The following is a 25295-nucleotide window of genomic DNA, read 5'->3' as shown; positions in this document are numbered from 1 at the left end:
TGCGTATGGTCCCCCATCGCGGATATACCAAGCAGAACCATATGCATAATATCTTCGTGCAGGCAGTGATCATCCATCGCGGATATACCAAACATGATCACCCCTGAATACATATGATCCCCCATCGTGGATATACCAAGCAAGATCATATATGTACATTTGCTACATGGGGCAGTTAGATCAACACACATACCACTTACCCTTATCTCATCCGCTATGATTTACATCAAAATCACTTGTACTATCAACTTCTCATGACCACTATCTTATCATACAAGCATAAAAGTTCTACATAATACTTCTTATAAGATTCTAGGTTCACATCGTCATAAAAACAATCATACACATCATACTAACCATACATATCTAACCACATTTCATAAACATTTCCAAGCTACAGTTGATTCACAATTTATAAACATAGATCGATGCTTAAAATAAAAATAACCATTCAATAGAAAGCACATTTAATAAACAAGTATAACTCAATATGGTGCCACTAATACATATATCGAGGCACACTTCAACTAGGAACGACACAACATTGAAATGAGCCAACTAAGCTCCATCAATCCTCAACAACTCTAGAGATAAGCGACACTCTATAGTAGAGCACGTTGACTAGAACATCAATCGTCGATAAGGTAGGTCCATTAAGGTCAACAACCTAAGGTTATTCAATCTAGAAGATCCACACATCGGATTTTCGATCTGTAAGTTCTCAAAGGTCCAACAACTGATAACTAGGGTGTTCACAAAATTGTACGAAGAACCAACGATCTGATTGTCATCAATCACACAAACAAGTGACGGTCCAATTTGATTACCACACCAAACAATTGAATTTCGGGAAATCAAGCTAGACATAGATTCACAGGGTCCCGAGAAGGTATTTGGTACTTAAACAACACTCGTGGGCGGTCCCACGCACCGCTACACGCAATGGTAGCCATGGTAAAGGGTTTGAAAACTCAAACTTTCAACCTTAACCCAAGAGGCTCAAATTCACGTGGTAACTAAAGCTCAACAAGGGAAACATTATTCACAATTAGACCAATGACAAATTCTAACCGGAAACCATCCAAATTCTTCGGGGAAACCGGGTTTCTAGGGTTCTAAACACCCAACTCTAAAACGAATACAAAAGCATGAACCAAGCATACCAACTTGAATATTATGAAGAGTAGATGAAGTTTCATACCTCACTTGAAGGAAATGGTTGCCGGAATTGCCGGAAAAATGACAAAACCGCCGGAAAACCCACGGGACTTTGCTGCCTCAGACTGGAAAAATGGATAAGAAAATGGAAAATGGAAAATCTAACACTACAGAGTTATAGGGCTCATCAAGAGCTTTCCATGGACACCAAGATCACCCAAAACGGAGATCGGATGAAGGAGATACAAGCGGGTCAAGTTTATGGGTTCATGGGTCAAAAACGCCCCAAAACGGGTCAAAAATCATACCCCTCTCCCCTTCTCCTTCTTTTTTTCAGAAACCCCCCTTTTTTTAACTCACTTCCTCTTTAACCCACATGTGGGAATTAAATAATTCCCACAATCTATAGTTCACAACTTCAAACGTCCGTAACTATACCGTTATAACTTGGACTCGCAAACGGCTTTCGCCTATGTGCTCGTGGCTTCGAGACCTATTCGAAAACATTACTTGTGACCTCAAAAGGTCAACGAATTTTAAATAATTATTTTCAAAACTTCACTCTTTGTAACTAGTTTAATTAAAATCTAAATCCATACAATTTAAAATAAATTCTCGAGAAATAATATAAAATCTCAATAGTACAAATACGTAAATTATAACAGTGAAATCCGGGAACGGGATTTCACACTATGTTTGTGAATGACCTGTGGCAAAGGTGATGTTGATATAGGATTTTGTTGATTCAAGGGTCTTGGCGACTTGATCTTGAATCGAACGTCGTTACAAGTTTTAAGCTTGCAACAAAGTCTTGAAGGAATCGGCACAAGTGCTTGTTGATTCTTCAAGGGAATGCTTTGGTTTTGGTCAAAAAAAAACTTCGGCTTTGGTTGTACATTCTTCGAAGAGAGCTTTGGCATTGTATTAGTCTTCAAAGATTTGGCAAAGGTTATCCTTTTGTGAGAATTTCGGCCCTTCAATGTGGAAATTGTCGACTTTATGCTTGTCTTGGGACTTTGTATTTATAGACTTCCAAAGCCACACCTTTGGGTGGATTTGACTTTGATTTGTGTTCTGATTCATTCATGGGAGAATTTAGGCATATTTAGTGTCTTGTTTTCAGCCACTTTCCCTTGCTTGGCCGAATTATAGGGCTTGTTGCCTAGTTAGTGAGCAATCTTCAATTCTTGCTTGTTTTATGAAGATGTTTTAGCTTTCTTTCCAATTTTGGGAGCAATTTGGGCCCCTTGCCGATTTTAAGGGATACTTTCTCCCTTGTGCCGAATTTTGGGAAGGTTGTGTACTTCCTTTGCTTGATTTGTGCCACATGTCATTGATGACTTGTCCATTTGTGATGAGTCATATGCCATGTAGAGCTTTGTGATGCATCATTTGTATGCAACAAAATTTACATGTCTACAGCAACCATGACAAAATATCTCCCAACCAAAGTGAAATTACAAAATTACCCTCGACGTTTCGTAAAAAAAATTAGGTATGGATCGTTACAAAGTGTCAGATGACATGAGACGGGATTTGAAAGTCCGAGGAGTTGGAACTCTGTTGAATAAGAAACAAATTCTTTTTGCCTAAGGGTAGTGAAGCTGTGAAAAAGGAAAATTCTTGATGAGGTTGACTAGTCATTTCCACCCAATCCAAGAAAATAAAAATTGGTCAGTCGACCAAAGATATCTGGAATTATGCCACTTAAACTATTAAGATATGCACTAAACTCTTCAAGAAATGATATGTTGCTAAAAAAGTAAGGGATACTTCTTGTACGGTGGTTGTATTCAATATTGAATTCTATTAGCTTTGACAAGGTGCCAAGCTCCTTAGGGATACTACCTTCTAACAAATTGCCGCCAATATATATGGTGTTGAGTTTAGAGCAACCTGAAAAATTAGCGGGAATTCACCCTTTATTTATAGCCATTAGATTGAATAAATCAAATGAAAACACTATACATGATTAAACAGGATGTGTGTGAGGCTAAAAAGAGTGCCTAAATATATATACACTACTGGCTAAGAAAGCATTAATCGAATTCCTAGACTAAAAGAGTTGACTAGCGTAGAGCTAAGATGGATCTCACATCTATCACATTTTTCTTCGCCCACTTTCTGACGGCAGACTATTGCATAAAGTAAGCCTTCTGTATCTTGCACATGATCACTGTGGTTAAAGAACTCTCGGCTCGCTCTTTGTCTGAGTTCTAACCTCCAAGGAAAAGGAACATAAAGTAAGCCTTCTGTATCATGGTTTTCCCTATCCTTTGAATCTAATCCTGATGCTCTGATATTTCATAGATAAGACCATGCAGGAGTCAAGACCAAATGGGTTTGCTCTAGAACATACAAGTTTTCCTTTCTAAAAAGAAATAAATAAGAGACAAAATCATCGAAATCTTACATGAGAATCTGACATGCGTTCCAGATTCTGATAACATATACTGCAAGAAGTAGGAGCTTGAATTCACCCTATGCCAAATTCGTTTTGCTTTTGGATTCCAATTACTACAATTTTTCCATGTTCCGACGTAAGCAAAAACAGAATGAATCGGGATCGAAGAAACCTAACTATCGTATGGAGAACCTAATAGCATCATCGTTTGGAGTTCCAATGTCTGCACTACGCCCGGTTTTACCTCTTTTCCTTTAACATTTATGAGCCGAAAGTCATAGCAGGTTGAACTACAGTTGAATTGAAGTGTACAAATTCTTATCAAGGTCAGTCATCCTTATCGTGCACCATGGATGCCTTCTGGTACCTCATTTTCTCAATCTCCTTGCCCGGAAAATCTAAAGTCGTGTCAGTAACATGGTTCGGGGTGCAGCCTGCACCGAGCATAATTTTCAAAAACTTATATGCATCTTTTAGCCGACCTGCTTTGCTATGAACTTCAATAAGTGTATTAAAAGTGACAACATCAGGATTTATTCCACTACTCTTCATCTGCTCAAAGAGCTTGTTTACTTCATCAATTCTGCTAGCCTTCCCTAGTGCATTAAAAGTGAAAATCTCAAACAATTTGCATGCTACGCTCAGCTTTCCCTTGGCCAAGAATAAGGACAAAAAAGTATTAACCATGTCAATATCAAAAGTGCTTTCCCCTTTTGCTTGAACTCTTAAGCTCCCTGGACAATGAAAACAGATGCGAGAAGTGGTCGGCAGACTTAAGTTGATTAGCCAATTCATCCGTATGTGGAGATGATGACTACTGAGTACTGATCCACATCGGTGGACAAATTCTTATCTTCTTTAGCCCTGGCAGCCTCTGAATCTAGGTCTGCATCCATTGTTGATTCAGCAGACTTTATTACACTCATAATCTTGCTCAAGTCACCTTTACTTGGGAACAATGGTGTATAATCCTTTCTATTTCTCTGCGGATTTTTCGGTGAAGCCTCCATATCAACCTTCCATTTAAGAACAGTCGGCACTAGGTTACCATCTCTAATGTGCTTCATGAGCTTGTCCGTCCAATCCCACCTACCTTCTTTATACAGCCCAATCACAAGTGACGATACAGTAATTAAATCAACAGTAAAGCCTCTCCTTTCCATTTCTTCCACCAATCCTAGCGCTTCCTCAAGCAGACCGTCCTTACAAAGTTGCAAAACCACAATGCTATATGTTACACCATCAACAAACTGACCCTTCTTCTTTAAGTCACAAAATAGTGTGTACGCAGCCTCTGCCCTTTCATTCCTGAACAAACCATCCATGAGAATATTTTACGTCCACATCGAGGCTCTCACCCCATTCTGAACCATTTTCTCAAATAACTGGCAGCCATCATTAACCTTCCTAGCCTTGAATAACCCATCTAGTAGAGAATTATAAACAATGGTATCCGGGGGATATCCATTGAGCTGCATTTCACTAAAAATCTTAGTGGCATCGTCTATTCGATAACACTTACAACACCCCTGAATAAGAATTCTATAGGAAATTCCTTCAATTCCTCCCATACAGTAAGTGCATCATTCAACTTCCCCGCCAAGCAGAGCACATGAATGAGGCTAACATATGTGGAAGAAAACCCGTGCAGGTATATGTTAATCAGGTTGAAAATCGTTATACATGTGCTTGTTATGAACATTTTCTTGCTGCACAAGTTTGAAACTTCTGATTGGTTGCTTTTGCTTCAGGGGTTTTGGATCCTGAGGAATTGTGTATGGTTAACAGAGGATTCAAGAAATCCGAAACGAATCAGCTTCCAGGGATTCAATAAGTTTGGAGGTCTGCTGAGTCAATGACTACAGTTCATAGTGGATGTTCCTCTTTGATGGCAAGCATTGAGTTTGAGCTTTTTGAAGACAACAGATCATCTGTGCAGAAACCCACTAGTTTACCCAATGTCCCGACTTCAAGTCTCAAGTCGAAAAGAGGGAGAGGCCTGCAAAATGTTCGCCGTAAGTATATACTGGCCTTGCTAATAACAAGTGAACCTCACCCTTGTATTTTGTTATGTGCTTTGTGTAAACATATCCCTGTTTAGCATAAAAAATTTCAGCTTCCAAGAATCCTGACGCTTCTCCTTGGATGAGGGTAAGTTTCTTCCGTTATATTTTTTGTGAGTAATCACGGTTTCTGAGGTTATTTCAGGATGAATATGTCTGTTTTGGTATTCAGATGAGAGCCATGCCAACATCCCAAAGGCAAAGTCTTAATGCGCGTGGACCGGAGAGGATTTTAAAGGAGGCTTCTGCTTTCTCACAAAGACAGGCATGTCATAAATGTGTCTGATCCTAATGCATTTCTTTACTCATATTTTTTAAACTAACTGAGTACTGATGAAATGAAGCTTGCTGCTGTAAGTGGGAAGCTGAGCTCATCAGCGTCTTGCAAACCGCCAAAGATATCTAGCCGAATTAACCAATCTCATGCACCTGCAGCGAAAAGGGCTTGTTTGGGCGGAAATAATGAAAAAATGGAAACTGCAAAAGATGCCCCTGGTAAGAAGGAAGATGAAGTAAAACGCTAACCGGAGTGCACACAGTGTTTCATTTTCTTTCTGTAATTATGAAGTGCAAAGTGCAAACTCAAACTGGAGTTCATATGGTTTGCTTGCAGGACAATCTATGAATGTGTCAAAAAAGCCTTGCTTAGGAGTATCGTGCAGCATCACCAATAGTACTACACCGCCCCCAAAGACATCTCTATTTTGTTCTCCCACTACCACACACAAGTCTGGGGTTTATAGTTCTCCCTTATTCAGTAAATCTCCATTGTACTCGAGGAGCAAAATTGATTCCTCACTTGTCAATTCGGCCTCCCGTGGTTTTACCATGGGAACTCCTTCGAAATCCACAATGAAAAACAAAGGTGAACTGGAAACTTCTTGTCACCCATCCACTCTAGTGCGCACGCCGCAGTCTCCCCCTTATCCATCACCTGCTAGTTCCCTTGTTGGCTGGTCCTCAGCATCATCATCAGCGTCTTCGAATCAAAGATTGAAGAAGTCTGAGGTCGGTCTGAATACTTTCATCAGCGGACAGGCTTTTTTCGAGAGTGATGTCTCTCAGGAATCAATTCTGGAGAGCCATTCACATGATCAACCATGCATTGGACATGGAAATCAAGAAGCAATGCTCTTGAATCCACGTGAAGGAAAGATGTCAATGGGAGGTAGCCCTATGGATCCTAACAGTGTTTCTAAACATATCAGGCCCTCATGTCTCCGAGCGCCATCTCCAAAGATTGGCTTTTTCGATGAGGTTAGTTTATATGCATTCTTCATTATTCTTGTACTAACTGTATGGTTTCAGTGTTTCAACTTCGCTATATGCTGTTGAGCAAAAACTCTTCAATTAACAGGACAGTTCTTTGGTGAGATCAAGTGGAAGTATGCAGTTCCATTCCGGTGTACAAAACAGAGTAGTGTCTAGAAGTCGAACGGGCAACGGTAACACTAACAGAAATGGAGCTGCAACTCGAAATGGCAACCTTCAATCTCCTAGAACTTCAGACAGGATGAGGAACGTGAAGCTTGCATTGCGGAAAACTGACTCGCCAGGCCCTACTTTCGGCATCAGTCCTCGGCGTCCAGCGCACATTGAAGTTCAAAATGCTGCAGAAGTTGAGACCGATGCTGCAGAAATCACGAATATGGGGAAGGCTCTCAAGAGGGTGAGCAACCAAGCAACCAAAGAGAATGAGGGGCCCAACATGCATTGTCCTGCAGGAAGTAACAAGGAAAATAATGCATATACTTGAAAGAAAAAATTGATTGTTTGGCTAGAAATGTTGGTGCCATTGATCTTGGATTGTGATGTTGTTCAGAGAAAGGAGATGAAGGCAGACAAGAGTGTTTGTCATTGCCTAATAACTGAGGATCTATAAAAGTTGGAGAATGACAATTCTGTTAACGCTTGATCCTAGACAATCACCAAGGCAAATGATAAACACGCATTATTTTAGCAAGAACACATCTCTATTTAAGTATATAAGTTGTTTTCGTACAGTTTATCGAATTTGATGGGCGAAAATAAAGAGGGAAGTCTGAGAAGGTAAAAAAGTGTATTATACTTATTATTTACAAGTTTTGCGCTTTTCTCTAATGGAGGATAATTATAAGGTGTGAGTGGCTGGTTGACCGGTTGTATTGTGGGTCTAGGGTTTTCAATATGGGTGGTAGTGCTATCTACACACATCTTTTACCTCTTATACACACTATTATTTTCTATCATTTGTTCGTTTTTAATTTATTCGATTTAAAAGTCAAAAATTAAGAAGTGTGTATGGAAAATAGACCGTAGAAGGCAACTCTGCAATGTAAGGAGCAAAAATCCCAAATACAAGTCCCGGGTCCTAAGAATAATAAAATCAATTGGCCTTTTACCGCAGTAATAGAAATGAGTTGAGCCCTTTCATGACAATGAGAGTTTGAATCTCGTTAGTGACTAATCTAACAAAATCTATCATTTGGAAAAAAAAAAAGAAGGGAAACTTGATATAACTCCAATTTTTTGAGTCAATAATAGGAATGGTCCAATTTATTAAAATAAGCCCAATTCTTTAAATTTAATTATTTAATTATCAATAATTATCTCTTAAAAGAAACAACTTATTGTAAAAATCAATTTCTTCCTAATTATCTCTTTGATTATTTCTTTTTATATATTTTTTTGTTATTTCTTGTTCTTCCTCCTCCTTTAACTCATTTATAGATTTTTATTTTATTTTTTATAATCAACCTATATCACAGGTTAATTGTATTTATCTACCTATATGACAGATTCTTTTTCATAGTCAACCTGTTACAAATTAATGTGTCTTGCTTGTAGGTATATTATGTTTTTTTCTACCTTTTAGTTAGGTTTCATATCTCACTTATAGGTCTAATATACATTCATATATTTGTTATTTGAGTTAGGGTAGAATGTTTTGCAGATGGATAAATGTTAGTATATTAATTTTTTTTTTTGTTTATAAGATATTAATTAGATATTTTGGAGTTGAAAAATGCATAATATTAAAATATTTTAATTGATTTTTAATATTTTTAGAAAATATAAAAGAAGTATAAAAAAAAATAAAAACATATAATTAGATAACTGGAATCACTTCTAAAAATATCCTATGTTTTTAGATCTGGATCTAAAAGCCAAAAAAAAAAAAATAGCTCCTCTCATAAAGTCAGAAAGGACACATGCGTAGGTTTGCTTTGATACGACACCGTTCGACCAACATTAGAACAATAGAGAGCCAAGCCAACCCTATTTAAAATCTCTCATCTCCGAATTGAAAAAGTGGAGTTTAGGGTTTTTCAGCAGCCGGCATTTTCCTCTCCGCCTCACTCCTCACAGTACTTCCGCTGCAGTCCAGAGCCCTCTTCTCTCAGCCGCCATGGGGTATCCAATTTCTCTCTCTCTCTCTCTCTCTCTCTCTCTCCAATCTCATTGCTTTACTTTGATTAAGTTTATTGGCTCGGATCTGGTTGAAAACTTTGATGATAAAATAAAAAAAATTTAAAGCGTTTCAAATAGGGTTCATTTTTTTTGCAATCTGTTTCTGTGTGTTGTTTCATTTTCTGTTTGGTTGCCTAGAAAAAATTTGACACAAAAGAGGATTAATTTAACTGTTAAAAGAGGTCGGGACATAGTTGCTTCCAAGTATGTTCGGGTCGAAAGAGCTAAATCAAGCTTGGACAAAGCTTAATTTGTAGTTTTGATTGGGGACAATGAGATTAGGACGTGCTTTTCTTGGGAAATCTGTTGTAATTTGAACAAATGTGATTGAAGCCTCGGTTCTTGTATTCGAGATCAAAACAACATTGTATTGTTGAGGTTCATCGGCTATGTGAACAAGCCTCGTTAAGTTTACAGGCGATGGTGTAGGATTCGTACACGAGTAGCGGTTGCTCTCTGAGTGAATTGAATTTTATGCGCGTATTGATGTTTGATGGTTCGTTGGTAATTATACTCGAACTAATTTGAAGTCTAGTGATTTTGTTGAATGCAAGAAAGCTTGAGCAGTTTCCTTTAAATTTATCACTTAACTGATGCCTACATGACGGTGCTCCGGTATCCTTGGGATTGGATTGCATTCTTTGGCTCTTGTAAACTGGTTGTTAAGTGAATTTATTTCGAGATTAAGAGATTGTGGGTGCTATGCAGGAAAACACGTGGAATGGGAGCTGCTCGTAAGCTCAAGACTCACCGTAGGAATCAGAGGTGGGCCGACAAGTCATACAAGAAGTCCCACCTTGGAAATGAATGGAAAAAGCCATTTTCTGGTTCATCTCATGCCAAAGGCATTGTCCTTGAGAAGATGTAAGATCTCTATCTCTCTCCCCTCTCTCTCTGAACATTGTATTTTGTGTTTAATACCACGTTTAGGTTTAAATTGAATTGTCACACATCGTGGATTGTTAATGCAGTGGTATTGAGGCTAAGCAGCCTAACTCTGCTATTAGAAAGTGCGCTCGTGTTCAGCTGATCAAAAATGGGAAGAAGATTGCTGCTTTCGTACCCAACGATGGTTGCTTGAACTACATCGAGGAAAATGTAAGTTTCATCATCTGCCAGGATGTTAGATTTAGTTTCAATTCTCATTTTAATGGTTGTGGTCTTCATCCACAAAGAGTTTTAAATCTTGTGTAACGGTCCTAGAATCCGTGGTGAATGCATGATATCATCTCTGTTATCTTAACTTGGTGGTTTGCGCAGGATGAGGTGTTGATTGCTGGATTCGGACGGAAGGGCCACGCTGTGGGAGATATTCCCGGAGTCAGGTTCAAGGTTGTGAAGGTATCCGGTGTCTCTCTCCTGGCCCTCTTCAAGGAGAAAAAGGAAAAGCCAAGGTCTTAAGCTTGTCAAGGAAGCTCATCTATGCCTAAGTCTCTGTCGTTGTAGCGTAGTTTTTCGTTTAGATCATAGTTGTAACAACTTATCAGTTTCTTTTGGTGAGAAGCAGTTCCTGTTATTCGAATCAGGAAGCATCCGCGCGAAACAGAATTTTGGAAACGGAGGTCTATCAAAATTTAATTTCGGATTTATCTATGGCTGTTATGCTGCAATGTTGTTTCAGGAATACGATATATAATATGAGAGACTTTGAGTGTGCTTATAAGTAAAGGTCATCTACAAAATCCGCGCACTTTTGCAGATTACTCGGGCGTGTCAGCTCTAGTCCTTAGCTCAACTTTGCGACCTTTGAGATTCATATGGACGTCTCATCCTCATCTGTTCGTAAATTGGGGTTTAATTGCCCATCCGTACTTTCTTGAGAGGCGAACAACGATGAGGTGGAACTGAGACTTCCCTGAACTGGACACCATCGGACATCTCATGAGCCTTCAAAGGCTCAAACAATGGCTTCGATGGCAAAGACCTCGGTGGACCTGCTACTTCGTCTTCCATGGAAGTTTGGAGCTCCGGTGGACTGCATTTTTTAACCACGTCGGATATGACCCTTCAAAGATGAATCAAAATTGGATCACAGGATTAGCATAGCAGCATAAAATTGGATATCCGGCTTAAACCACGTTTCGGTAAATGATGGATTCCCTGATGGATACGGCCTTCCTCTTCGACCTATTGCGTTTGGAAACTATCCTCTCCACCTTCTTAGTCAAGCTCAAAATAGTAGTATTGTTAATATCAATAAAACAAAATGGAGTAATCTCACAATTACAACCTCCATTAAAACATCCAGTGACCTCTAAAATTCAATCATAAAATCTGCAAATTCAAAGAAAGAAAAATAGATAATCTGCTTTATCCAACATACCGACAAATTATTCGGTCGTAAATAGTGTAATCTGAGGGTCCGAGCGGCGATGGGTGTGAGAGTCACGAGGCTTCCAACCCGAACGCAAGAAGGACAAGCCGTACTTTTTTTTTAACGGAAGGGAAGGATACGAAAGGTGGCGGATCTAAAAACTATAATTGTAGGGGTCAGTGAGAGGGCTGGAAAAAAAATCCCAAAAATCCCAAAACAAACCGAAAAAATCCCGATCTCAAACAAAAAAAATTCCAAACCAAAATTCCCGAAATTTTCAGTATGTCATACTGAACCAAACCGAAATTTTCGGTATGGGATTCGGTTTTGCATCTCCATTTTTTCCGTATTCCCATACCCCATACCAAACCGAAAATAAATATTATATTTTAATTATAAGAAAATTATTTCAACCGTTCATTGTTTTGGATTTAATCTGTTCCGTTCATTTGTTTGTAGGTCTGATAATCTGATTTCACCCACTCTTCTATCAGTCTCGGTTCTCTTTCTCTCTCTCTCTCGCTGGAGACTTCTATCGGTGTCTCTCTGTCGTTCGATTTGGTCTGCATTGCACTGCACAAGGCTGAAGGTAAGAAATTGCGACCTTCCTTTTTTTAGCAACCTTACAAAATTGAAGCATTTCATTGCAAACGAAAACTCATTTACTCTGAAAACTAGTCGAGATTGGCTTCCTCCTTTTCAACTTGAAAGTTTGCAATTGGATTCATGCCTCCTGGGACTTGAATGGCCAATGCGGCTTCAGACACAAACGCAATTAACAGATCTAAGCTTATCTGATACAGGAATTTCAAGTACTATTCCAACTTGGTTTTGGAACTTATCTTCGCACTTAAATTATCTGAATCTCTCTCACAATCAATTGTTTGGGGAGATTCAAAATATAGTTGCTGGTCCTTTTTCAGTGGTTGACCTTAGTTCTAATCAGTTCACTGGTACATTGCCTTATGTTCCCACCTCATTATATTGGCTAGATCTTTCCAATTCATCATTTTCTGGATCTGTTTTCCACTTCTTCTGTGATGGCACAGATGAACCAAAGCAACTATCTCTTCTTCATCTCGGGGACAATCATCTCACTGGAAAAGTACCTAATTGTTGGATGAATTGGCGAAACTTGGTATTCCTAAATTTAGAAAGCAACCACCTAACTGGGAAAGTCCCAATGTCCATGGGATATTTGCACAAGCTTCAATCGCTGCACTTGCGCAATAATCACCTGTACGGAGAATTGCCACATTCACTACAGAACTGTACCTGGTTGTCAGTCAGTTGTTGACCTTGGTGGAAATGGGTTTGTCGGAAGCATACCAACATGGATAGGGAAAAGCCTTTCAGGGTTGAAGGTTCTTAACCTTCGATCGAATGAGTTTGAAGGAGACATTCCTTATGAAGTTTGTTATTTGAAAAAACTCCAGATATTGGACCTTGCATGTAACAAACTCTCAGGAACAATACCCAGATGTTTCTACAATTTGAGTGCCATGGCTAATTTGTCAGAATCATCTTTGTCAGATAGCTATCAGACTATTTTTGGGGATTATTTAAGTACTGATTTTGGGACTCATACACTTCTAAAGGATGCAATCTTGGTAACGAAAGGGATAGGAATGGAATACAGCAAGAATCTGAGATTCGTAAAAAGCATGGATCTTTCATGCAACTTTATGTATGGAAAGATCCCTGAAGAACTTACCGACTTGCTCGCGTTGCAGTCACTCAATTTATCGAATAATTCTTTCACCGGAAGAATTCCTTCAATGATTGGTCATATGGCACAGTTAGAATCTCTCGATTTTTCCATGAACCAACTCCATGGTGAAATTCCTCCAAGCATGACGACTATGGCATTTATGAGTCACTTGAACTTGTCATACAACAATTTGATAGGACGAATTCCGGAAAGCACTCAGCTGCAGAGCCTTAACCGGTCTAACTTCATTGGCAATGAACTATGCGGACCTCCACTCAACAACAATTGCAGCGTGAATGGAGTGATACCGCCACCAACAGTTGAGCAAGACGGAGGAGGAGGATACCATATACTCAAGAACGAGTGGTTCTACGTGAGCATGGGGCTTGGATTCTTCACAGGGTTTTGGATTGTGCTTGGTTCTTTGCTGGTAAACATGCCATGGAGCATTCTTGTTTCAGGACTACTGAATAGGATAGTGCTTAAACTGTATCATGTAATTGTTGAATATGTTTAGCTTTGTTTTATGTTTGAGTGAGCATGCTGTTTGTTGGCATTTTCCTTCTTGTGACAAATATGCCAGTATGGTTGTATTGTATGATTTTGTCAAGCTTCATCTTTTGTTTGATTGTATTTTTCTTTACTTTGTTTTAAAAATATTCCTTCATAAAATTAAAAGACTTGTTTTATTCAGTAAAAATAAAATGAATGACATGGGAAATGTGTGAAAACGCTTTTTTTACATTACATGGCGTATAGAATTTTTTTTCCTTTTTACATTTACTCAACGCATAAAAGAAAAGAAAAAAAATTCTACGATGAGCCCTATAATTTAAAAAAAAAAATGTCTTTATGTGTAAATAAACGTAAAAAGAATAAAGAACTGTACATGGCTGGTAGATAATAAATAGAGAGGAAAGAAATGAATGCCTCTGAGAACCACCAAGTTAATCGCTTCACTTTACCACATTAATCAAACTCTAATCACCCAAATAACAAAAAAATCCCAAATCAGACTTACCATTTGCGTTATCAATCGGCTCCACAGCACCAGCAGCCCCTCCAGACCAGGATACCGCTTTCTCAACCAGTGGTGAAGCCAAGAATTATCGGAGGAAGGGGCGAAATTTAAAAGAGAAAGGTTCCAAACTAAATGTAGACAACCAAATTCTTCTATATAGTAGAAAACATTAAATTCGTTCATATATTTATCAAGACAAACAAGTTACAATTGTTGCCAACGAGACTTTATGCTGTAAATTTGCTACTCAATGATAGCTTTTAGTGAAGGGGGCATTGCAGTGATGCCCATCTCTTTGATCATAATACTACATGGCCTCATATTTGGTCTAGAGGACTGAATTTACATGTTTGTCCATTCAAATCCAATTCTAGAATCTAAACGAAGCCTATATTTGATACAAGCAACTCTAGTGTGATATGCCAAATGTGAAATCAGTGAACCTTATTAACTTTTTCTGTAAAAAAACTGCAACTTTAATCAATAGCCAATGCGTCAACCCTCTTCAAGCATCAAATTTTAACAAAATTTGAACTCTTTCGAATAATGGCAGCTAAATTTTACCTTAAAATTTACAATTTTGAGGACCAATCTGACTCCCACAATGAAATTAGCAGCAAAAACGGAGGATTTGGTGAAAAGCTAGTCTAAATCAAAGATCAAATTGCAATAAAAATCATGTAAAAATATGCATCAAGATTCAATTCTTCAAATTCCAAGTAGGAACAAACATATCCACTTATTCATCAATAATCAATTATTCATATCAATAATTAATATGTATATTACGTTGTAATTCTTATAAAGAATGTCAATTAAGCAAATGTTTATGTTAAATTATGAATTAATAATTTAAATTAAAAAAGGGTAGAAGGCACGGCAGTGGGGTGGAAAGTAGGGAAGTGAATGTGTGAGTTAATGGGGATGAGTGGTCCCCCTTATGTGTGTTTTTTTGATATTTTTAATGCCCAAAACGACGCCGATTGGTGTCTATTATTTTTGTTTTTCCAAGGTAAAGGACGCGTCTTCATCGTGGGATTGCTTATAACAAAACACAGCCACTGCACAGATATGTAGCCTGCAGCAGCCATGGCTTCACCTTGCAGGTTTTCCGACGACACTAGAGGGGTGGACCATCGCTTCTGGGCTTGATTTCCAGCGAGTTAAGGGGCAACCGCCCCTCCCAGACCCTCTGTAGCTTTGCCACTGTCTATAGTTACCTTCTATCTTTCTTTTTTTTTTTTTTTGAGAAATTGCTTTAAATAATTAGTAGTTAAATTTCAATTATTAAATTGATTAAAGTTAAATATTGAAATGTATTAATCACATATTGACGACACAGTGATCAAACATTGAAGACAAATCAACTAGAGATATAGACGACATATTGAAAAACTATCATTTCATCAATTGGATTCAATAAATGAGCATGTTCGCCAGTTTCCTTTTTCTTTTTCTTTTTTTCCATTTTTTGGAAAAAATAAAGCTAATAAATAATTCCAAACAAGTTTTTAGTTTATAAATTAAAAAAAAAAAAAAACTGAAACTAAAAACCGAAAACAAAATTGTTGTTAAACAATCCCTCTCAAGTGTAGGATGACCAAAATTTAGTTGGTGTTTTTCTACGGGTCCACAGCCAGAATCCCGAATTCTTGAAGGCAATGAAAGTGATATAGCATTACAAGTTAGATGAAAATCCATCATACGTCTATAACTTTATATGGATATGGTACTATGCTCTTTTTCATTTTTCTTTTTATAATTTTTTATAATTATTATTTTTATTTAACAACTGATATCGCTAGTAGATTGAATTTTAAATATTAGGGAAGAAAAATAAGTGAAGATTGAACTCGCACCAAAATGCATAGGCATTATTATTTTCCGCCACGATAGTAAAGCTCCTTGTGCAAATATGCTATTATGTTGTTTGTAGGGAAATTGAGGATAAAAAAAAAAGTTTTCAATAATGATCAATGCACTAGATATATATACCAAAGTTTGTACCTAAGAACTATATTCAACTTTGACACGGAATTCATGTATAAATTTGGAATACAGCAAGTCATACGAAACTGTAACTGTGAACACGAAATTTTCCTGAAACGAAAGAGACAAGAACAACGTGCACAAAATAATATTTTGTATTTGATGATTTTAGGTTACAATCTCTCTCAAATTTGATCCTCCGATTCGATCTCCGTAAGGTGTGTATTTGTGGATGTGCGATTGATCCAAGGGCCGTCGAGGCTTGATCTTGGATGAACGGTTGAAAGTTTCTTCAAGGGCCGTTGATGCTTGATCTTGAATGACGGTGATGAACGGATCTTCAAGGGCTTTTGGGCTTGATCTTGAAGAACAGTGATGAACAGATCTTCAAGGGCTTTTGGGCTTGATCTTGAAGGACGGTTGGATGTGTGGATTTGTCGACGTTGTTGATCTAAAGAGCTGTTGGGCCTTGATCTTAGGATGAACGGATGATGAACGATGAACACTTTCTTCAAGGGTCGTCGGGGCTTGATCTTGAATTGGTGGAAGTTCTTCAAGGGCCGTCGGGGCTTGAGCTTGATGAACAGCAGATGAGCGGATCTTCAAGGGGCCGTTGGGGCTTGAGCTTGATGAACAGTTGATGAACGGATTCGTTGATGTTGTCTATCCAAAGGGGTCGTTGGGGCTTGATCCTTGCGGATGAATAGTTGATGAATGATGAACACTTTCTTCAAGGGGCCGTTGGGGCTTGGGCTTGAAGGCGGATTTGGCGAAGAACGAAGAGAGTTTTTTTGATCTTTCGGGATTCTTGAGAATTTGCTTGAGAGCTTTAGAGTTTCAAAGCTTCAAGGTTTTGGTGTACTATGAATTGGTCCAATGAAATGAATAAAATTGGCTTCTATTTATAGAATTTTCCAATGCCTAATTTTGAATATAATATTCCAGATGAAATAAGTCGTTTCTGCCCGGTGTTGACACGTGTCATGTTTGATGACTTTTCCGACTCATTTCAATTTTTCGTCGAGTCACACACTACGTGTAAAATTTATGTAATATATGAGCGTTCAAATTTTGATTTATCGGTCAACATTTATTTACCAGTCAACATTTATTTATCAAAATTTTGATGTCTACGGTAACATCTTTCCCCCTCCAGTTATGTCGCTCTTTTTTCACAAGGAAAAACATTACATTACTAAACAGGAGAAGCATCTTTCTCTCCTCCCGTTATCAATGTTGTGAACAAACTTCTTACCATTACAGAAAAAACATTGATACATTACTCCAACATTGATAGAGTACATGAAGTTTTGTTCACAGGAAAAAAAAAACATCTATGAAGTATGAAAGATCATGAAAAGCGGAAAAAAAAAAACATAAAAGCAAAAGTTTCATTCTTAATGATTATTATTTTTTAATCTAACTGTTCTAATTTTTAGTATCTTAACTATATAAGCAAATCAACCACCCTCCTAATCATGAATCTCTCATTTGAAACAAGTTAGAGAGGATTCAGTTTATTTGCTAAAGGTTGAAGCCCAAAAGACGGCGACATCTAGAGTACAAGTGTGGTGTTGAGAAAAGGAAGAGGATGGCTACGATTAAACATTAACATAACTAGAACACGAATGTGACTGGTTGGAAAATATCTAAAATGTTAGTTTCTTTATTGAAAATTGCGGACTATGTAGTTAAACATCTTGGATAAATGCTCAAAAATGAAATCCAAATTAGGGTTGTACATACATAAACAAACACATCCATATCGTTTATATCTTCCATTTGACAAACACATTTAGTTTTTTCTTTTTCTTTTTCCTTTGGTACAAAGGGTAAATTTATTACCAACAAAAGTAAGTACAACACATGCCCAACAAGAAGTTAAATACAAGAGAAAAGGAGGGTTGCAAACAAACAAAAAACAGCAACAAACAGAAAACAAAGCCACACAACAGCAAAACAAAAAAAACCTAAACTAGGTCGTCCGAAGCTGCAGCCACCGTCGCAGAAAACCACTCATTGACACGAACCAGCGACTTTCATGAGTAGCGGAGATCACACCAGCAAGAACCCCAGAAGTAAGGAAGAACCCGACTGAATCATCTTCCCCATGACCAGCAAAACAACTGCCATCAAGAAACCAAGGAAGCACGCCGGAAGTGAGATCCCACGAGCAACATCGCCAACGAGGGCAAACACAAACAGAAAAGACCACCAACAACAACAACAACAACAACAAAGCCTTTTCCCACTAAGTGGGGTCGGCTATATGAATCCTAGAACGCCATTGCGCTCGGTTTTGTGTCATGTCCTCCGTTAGATCCAAGTACTCTAAGTCTTTTCTTAGAGTCTCTTCCAAAGTTTTCCTAGGTCTTCCTCTACCCCTTCGGCCCTGAACCTCTGTCCCGTAGTCACATCTTCGAACCGGAGCGTCAGTCGGCCTTCTTTGCCCATGTCCAAATCACCGAAACCGATTTTCTCTCATCTTTCCTTCAATTTCGGCTACTCCTACTTTACCTCGGATATCCTCATGCCTAATCTTATCGTTTCTCGTGTGCCCACACATCCCACGAAGCATCCTCATCTCCGCTACACCCATTTTGTGTACGTGTTGATGCTTCACCGTCCAACATTCTGTGCCATACAACATCATTGGCCTTATTGTCGTCCTATGAAATTTTCCCTTGAGCTTCAGTGGCCTACGACGGTCACATAACACGCCGGATGCACTCTTACACTTCATCCATCCAGCTCGTATTCTATGGTTGAGATCTCCATCTAATTCTCCGTTCTCTTGCAAGATAGATCCTAGGCAGCAAAAACGGTCGCTTTTTGTGATCTTCGCTAGATTGCTCCGGTCATTAGTGTGGATAAGTATATAAATGAATAGAGATAGGAAAGCAAACACAAGATGTACGTGGTTCACCCAGATTGGCTACGTCCACGGAATAGAAGAGTTCTCATTAATTGTGAAGAGTTTACACAAGTACATAGGTTCAAGCTCTCCTTTAGTGAGTACAAGTGAATGATTTAGTACAAATGACATTAGGAAATATTGTGAGAGAATGATCTCGTAATCACGAAACTTCTAAGTATCGGAGTGTGGTATCGTCTTGACTTGCCTTATCTGTCTCATAGGTAGATGTGGCATCTTCTCTGGAAGTACTCTTCCTCCATCCAGGGGTGGTATCTTTAACTGGTGGAGATGCACAAGGTAATGTATCAATTTCACTTGAAGCTTACTTGTAGTTTCAGGCTTGGTCAAGCGCGATACAAACCATGTAGTAGGAGTCCCCCAAGTCGCCGAGCTAGGGGATCTGCTGAAAGAGGTGACAGACAAGGTAAGCAATCAGAGCTCCGGCTGATTGTTCACCTTCTCCCCATCTTGCAGCAGCATGAAGGATAAAGAGAAGAAAAATGAGAAGAGATGATATGGGATACTTTTGCTTTTGAAGAAGTAACTTTCCACAGGCTTATTCTTGAACTGAGCTGGAGGGTTTTCTGGTTTCCTCCAGAGCCGACTGAAGAATTTGAGGGTCAAAACAAGTCCATCAAATCTAGAGTACGTTCGACCCTGCTGATATGGGATACTTTTGCTTTTGACAGAGTAATGGATGTATCGGCACGTGTGCTGTTACGCTTGTCTCCACATGCTTCCTTGTATCCTTCGCACTTGCCCTATCTGTTCCTCAAGCAGATGCGGTATCTTCCTTGGAAACATAAGATGTTGAAGATGAGTACTCGAGAGCAATGCCAGGTAAGTAATCAGGTAAGGGGTTCCAGGCAGTCAGTTCCTGGCTGGAAGCTTGATGCCAAGTGCTGACTGATTGCTCTCTTTCTCCTTGTCTTGCAGGTAAAAACAAGGCCAAAGGAAAAGACAGGGAAAAAGCATGATATGGGATACTCTTGCTTTTAACCCTGATGATATGAGATATTCTTGCTCTAGTATAGCTTGTTTGCAGAGGTATTATCGGGGGGAAAGAAAGCTGAATATTTCGAAAGGCTTCGTGGGGAGTGCCCTCTCAGATATGAGGAAGGGTTGAGCATTTTTGCAGGTCTGCCTGTCCGTTGGGGATGAAGGTCGACATATATAGGAGTCTCCCTAACAAGTAGTAATGTTATTCCTTTACCCTGCTTGGTCATAGCACAGTAGTGGGAGCTGCCAGCTTCACATGTTTTAACTCTGTCAGAGCACTTTGAAAAAGTGGTCTGTGGTATCTGGCTCTCGAGAAGTCTTCGACAGAATGCCCATAATTTCCGCAAAGCTGAGTGTGCGTGTGACAGGTGCTGACAAGGCTAGAAAAGTAGGTGCCTCTTCGATTTCTGAGATCGGCCCTCGTGGTCTCTAAACAGCCCAGCTTTTGAGAAAGCGAGCGTCTCTTCGATTGATTCGGAGAACGATGCATCTTCGATTTTTAAGAAAGCAATCATGCTGGGGGTCTGGCTCTCGAGATTCGGGGAGCAGTGTCACTTCGATTTTTGAGAAAGTAATCATGTTGGGAGCAGCCTCTCCATAAAATGGGGGTAAGGCTAGCCGACATTCACCTCTCCTAGACCCTGCGTAAAGCGGGAGCCTTGTGCACTGGGTACAACCTTTTAATCATGTTGGGAGTCTGGCTCTCGAGATTCGGAGGGCGGTGCCTCTTCGATTTTGGAGCAAGCAATCTTGTTGGGAGTGTTTTCTCGAATGTGAGTAAAGGTTGGGCATGTTTGCTAGTCTACCTTGCCACGAAGCATAGAGGTTGACACACAGAGATTTTCCAATTATCCAGCAATGGTACTGTTCCTTTACCCTCTCTTCGATTTTTGAGAAAGTAGTCATGTTGGGAGTCTAGCTCTCGAGATTCGGAGGACGGTGCCTCTTCGATTTTGGAGCAAGCAATCTTATTGGTAGTGTTTTCTCGAGTGTGAGTAAAGGTTGGGCATGTTTGCTAGTCTACCTTGCCACGAAGCACAGAGGTTGACACACAGGGACTTTCCAATTATCCAGCAGTGGTACTGTTCCTTTACCCTTGTGGGTAATAATATGGTAGCTAGACCTTCAAAATTTATGGGTCTAAACTTTGTTAGTGCTGTTTCTTTGCTATTCTTTTACCTTTCTTGGTCAGAGCGATGTAGTGGGAGCTGCAAGCTTTACGTGCTCAATTTTGGCAGAGAACTTTGGCAAAGTTATCTGTGATACCCATGAGCTATTGTTGCGTGTGGGAAGTGGGTGATTGAACAGTAAGATTCATGTGTTTTCTACTTCCTCAGAAGTCTTCGACAGAATGCCCATAATTTCCGCAAAGCTGAGTGTGCGTGTGACAGGTGCTGACAAGGCTGGAAAAGTAGGTGCCTCTTCGATTTCTGAGATCGGCCCTCGTGGTCTCTGAGGAGCCCAGCTTTTGAGAAAGCGAGCGCCTCTTCGATTTCTGAGATTGGCCTTCGTGGTCTTTGAGCAACCTAACTTTTGAGAAAGCAAACGCCTCTTCGATTTCTGAGATCAACCTTCGTGGTCTCTAAGCAGCCCAGCTTTTGAGAAAGCAAACGCCTCTTCGATTTCTGAGCAGGTGCCTCTTCGATTTCTGAAGCTCCGTCGAGTGCAGATTTTTATAGGGGCTGGCATTAAGTTCCGAAGCCCACTTGAATCTCCACCAGTAGAAGCTCCATTCTTGCCCTTCTAAGATCTTGATTTGTCCAACCTCTTCTCTCTTCAACACCTTTGAAAATGTCTGGCCCCTCCGACCGTCGTTTTGACTTGAACCTTGTTGAAGAGGCAACCCCGCCTTCTCCAGACAACATATGGCGCCCATCCTTCGTCTCCCCTACTGGTCCTCTTACCGTTGGGGATTCCGTGATGAAGAATGATATGACTGCTGCGGTGGTGGCCAGGAACCTTCTCACGCCCAAAGATAACAGACTACTTTCCAAACGGTCTGATGAGTTAGCTGTTAAGGATTCGCTGGCTCTCAGTGTTCAGTGTGCAGGTTCTGTGTCTAATATGGCCCAACGCCTATTTGCTCGAACCCGCCAAGTTGAATCATTGGCGGCTGAGGTGATGAGTCTCAAACAGGAGATTAGAGGGCTCAAGCATGAGAATAAACAGTTGCACCGGTTCGCACATGACTATGCTACAAACATGAAGAGGAAGCTTGACCAAATGAAGGAAACTGATGGTCAGGTTTTACTTGATCATCAGAGATTTGTGGGTTTGTTCCAAAGGCATTTATTGCCTTCGTCTTCTGGGGCTGTACCGCGTAATGAAGCTCCAAATGATCAACCTCTGATGCCTCCTCCTTCTAGGGTTCTGTCCAGTACTGAGGCTCCGAAAGATCCCCCTCCGGTGCCTTTTCTTTCTGGGGCTCTACCGACTGCTGAGACTTCTCCTAAGCAACCCTTGTGAAGGCTCCCTCTTGTTTGTTTATTACTCATGTATATGTACATATTTGTAGTTTATCGGGGATATCAATAAATAAGTTTTCCTTCATTTCAATGTATTGTGTTAAATTACACCAAAACCTTCTTCGCTAAGTTCTTTGAATTTTCTTTTGTTGAAGCTTGTATGTTGAAGCTTTCTGAGTGGAGCATGTAGGTTGGGGTAGTGTTCCCTTAATTTCCCGAGTGAGGAAAACTTCTCGGTTGGAGACTTGGAAAATCCAAGTCACTGAGTGGGATCGGCTATATGAATCTTAGAACGCCATTGTGCTCGGTCCTGTGTCATGTCCTTCGTTAGATCCAAGTACTTTAAGTCTTTTCTTAGAGTCTCTTCCAAAGTTTTCCTAGGTCTTCCTCTACCCCTTCGGCCCTGAACTTCTGTCCCATAGTCGCATCTTCTAATCGGAGCGTCAGTAGGCCTTCGTTGCACATGTCCAAACCACCGTAACCGATTTTCTCTCATCTTGCCTTCAATTTCGGCTACTCCTACTTTACCCCGGATATCCTCATTCTTAATCTTATCCTTTCTCGTGTGCCCACACATCCAACGAAGCATCCTCATCTCCGCTACACCCATTTTGTGTATGTGTTGATGCTTCACCGCCCAACATTCTGTGCCATACAGCATCGCTGGCCTTATTGCCGTCCTATAAAATTTTCCCTTGAGCTTCAGTGGCATACGGCGGTCACACAACACGCCGGATGCACTCTTCCACTTCATCCATCCAGCTTGTATTCTATGGTTAAGATCTCCATCTAATTCTCCGTTCTTTTGCAAGATAGATCCTAGGTAACGAAAACGGTCGCTCTTTGGTATTTCTTGATCTCCGATCCTCACCCCTAACTCGTTTTGGCCTCCATTTGCACTGAACTTGCACTCCATATATTCTGTCTTTGATCGGCTTAGGCGAAGACCTTTAGATTCCAGCACTTCTCTCCAAAGGTTAAGCTTTGCATTTACCCCTTCCTAAGTTTCATCTATCAACACTATATCGTCTGCGAAAAGCATACACCAAGGAATATCATCTTGAATATGTCCTGTTAACTCATCCATTACCAATGCAAAAAGGTAAGGACTTAAGGATGAGCCTTGATGTAATCCTACAGTTATGGGAAAGCTTTCGGTTTGTCCTTCATGAGTTCTTACGGCAGTCTTTGCTCCTTCATACATATCCTTTATAGCTTGGATATATGCTACTCGTACTCCTTTCTTCTCTAAAATCCTCCAAAGAATGTCTCTTGGGACCTGCACACCCTCCCATAGATCCGAAGCGGCAGGAATATGATGGATCAAAATTAGGAAGACGATGGAGCGGCAAAAGGGAAATAGGTGATGGAAGAAACAGAGGATGGATCTAGAAGAAGGGATTGAAATAGAGGTAGATGAGGGAAGGAGTAGGAGGGAGAAAACAATGGATTCTGGAAAAGTACTCAAACCGGTGGAATCAACGGCAATTAGAGGAAAGGAAAGAGTAGATCGTGAGAGGTAGGGACAGGGAAAAGTTCAGGCAATTAGAATAACAGGGAAAAACAAGGGAGCGCCACCATCCCTGGTCATGTCTAGGATCGGCGACGGGATCAACGAAAGTGAAAACCAGGACGGTGAGAAAAAAACTCTCACAAGAGGAGAGAAAAGGTCGCACTACAAATGGACAAAGTTAGTTCGCTCCAATATCTCGCACGATCAAAATGTTCAAATCAAAGTGTAAACATTTTCTTATGTTTAAGAGAAAGCGTTACTCTAACCTTATATACAAGAAATAGAAAACAATAAGCATTGCAATCTTTTCTTCCACACCGTGTTCATACGTTTCGTGTTCTCGAGACCACAACATTTTCGTTTTGTGTGTTTACGAGACTAGAGCGAGCAGTGTACGTGTGAGTTTTTCAGAATTTCCACTTCGACATTATTATTAATTTCACAGATTTATGCATGTTCACTTGAAAATTGGAATTAAAAAGGAAAAGTTAGGATCTGGATTTACAAAAAAAGGAACTTACATTGAACAAACTAAACACCCACACTTATTGTTCTTGATGATCCAAATTAAGCTTCAACCGATTCATCCGACGAGTACATATAATGCGTATATGATTCCAGGTATGTATCCCAATATTGTCAGCAACAAACATATCCAGAACTCCACCTGCATTCACCCACAATAATTAACCCCAACATACAATTAATCGAAATCAAAATATAACCTTACAAAATATAAAAATAAACGATGAATTGGTTAAAATGATCGGAAATCAAATCTCAATTGCTCAACTGTTAAAATGATATCGACGACATACTGATAAACGATTCATTTCGGCAATTGAGATTTGAAAAATGATCGTTCCCGGACGATTTCTCAAAATGAAACGGGATTTGGGGAAGATGGGGTGAAAGAAACACTCACTGCACAGCCATAACGAAGGAAGACTCCCACAGGTGGGAGGACGATTGCCAATATCACTTCCAGAAACGTTTCTGAACCCATTTTTCTGACGATTGAAAAATCAAAACCACAACTTGTGCTAAATTTGGGTGACGATTTTGTGCTTTACATTTACTTCACTCAAAGTATGGGTTTATATAAGAGAAACAAATAGGCAAAGTCACAGTTACTAATAGGTGTCGCAGCCTAGAAATCTTGTTGCCACGTGGGATGTATATAGATCGACACGTGTCACTTTCAAGCTTTGCTGTTGGTTTTCCATGCATGTTTGATCCAGGGGAAGTATTCTGCATACCCTGGATAAACTTTGTGCAACATGTTGGGCGG

General features: G+C 39.7%; 4 protein-coding genes and 1 pseudogene across 5 annotated transcripts; 3 read left to right on the top strand and 2 right to left on the bottom strand.

Annotated features, from left to right (window-relative positions):
• Positions 1–3824: 3824 nt before the first annotated feature.
• Positions 3825–5264, bottom strand: LOC126614410 (pentatricopeptide repeat-containing protein At4g01570-like; annotated as a pseudogene).
• A 153-nt stretch (positions 5265–5417) lies between these two features.
• Positions 5418–7381, top strand: LOC126614401 (uncharacterized). The gene is made up of 6 exons (XM_050282060.1): positions 5418–5577; positions 5679–5713; positions 5798–5890; positions 5970–6120; positions 6239–6882; positions 6983–7381. Exons 1-6 carry the CDS (start codon positions 5418–5420, stop codon positions 7379–7381), a joined length of 1482 nt encoding a protein of 493 aa, XP_050138017.1.
• Positions 7382–8854: 1473 nt separating this feature from the next.
• On the top strand, positions 8855–10664 carry LOC126626698 (40S ribosomal protein S23). The gene is made up of 4 exons (XM_050296088.1): positions 8855–9018; positions 9784–9939; positions 10047–10173; positions 10336–10664. The coding sequence occupies exons 1-4, from the start codon at positions 9014–9016 to the stop codon at positions 10474–10476; spliced, it is 429 nt and encodes a 142-aa protein (XP_050152045.1). The 5' UTR covers positions 8855–9013; the 3' UTR covers positions 10477–10664.
• A 1206-nt stretch (positions 10665–11870) lies between these two features.
• On the top strand, positions 11871–13728 carry LOC126626690 (receptor-like protein EIX2). Its single transcript, XM_050296077.1, has 2 exons — positions 11871–11978; positions 12439–13728. The coding sequence occupies exon 2, from the start codon at positions 12892–12894 to the stop codon at positions 13615–13617; it is 726 nt and encodes a 241-aa protein (XP_050152034.1). The 5' UTR covers positions 11871–11978; positions 12439–12891; the 3' UTR covers positions 13618–13728.
• A 4125-nt stretch (positions 13729–17853) lies between these two features.
• Positions 17854–25209, bottom strand: LOC126619117 (low temperature-induced protein lt101.2). 2 transcript variants are annotated; one of them, XR_007621972.1, is made up of 3 exons: positions 24930–25209; positions 24526–24671; positions 17854–18236 (listed from the first exon to the last, which is right to left on the bottom strand). XR_007621972.1 is itself a non-coding variant. In XM_050287398.1 (2 exons), the coding sequence occupies exons 1-2, from the start codon at positions 25008–25010 to the stop codon at positions 24588–24590; spliced, it is 165 nt and encodes a 54-aa protein (XP_050143355.1). In that variant the 5' UTR covers positions 25011–25207; the 3' UTR covers positions 24451–24587. The 2 variants fall into 2 exon arrangements, 1 of the variants encoding a protein (XP_050143355.1); XM_050287398.1 differs by lacking the exon at positions 17854–18236 and having other exon boundaries at positions 24451–24671; positions 24930–25207.
• Between the last annotated feature and the right edge of the window lie 86 nt (positions 25210–25295).

Source organism: Malus sylvestris, chromosome 1 (assembly GCF_916048215.2).
Source record: "Malus sylvestris chromosome 1, drMalSylv7.2, whole genome shotgun sequence".
NCBI classification, from domain to species: Eukaryota; Viridiplantae; Streptophyta; class Magnoliopsida; order Rosales; family Rosaceae; genus Malus; species Malus sylvestris.
Note: the sequence above shows the minus strand (reverse complement) of the source record. Positions and strands in the feature narration are given on the sequence as shown.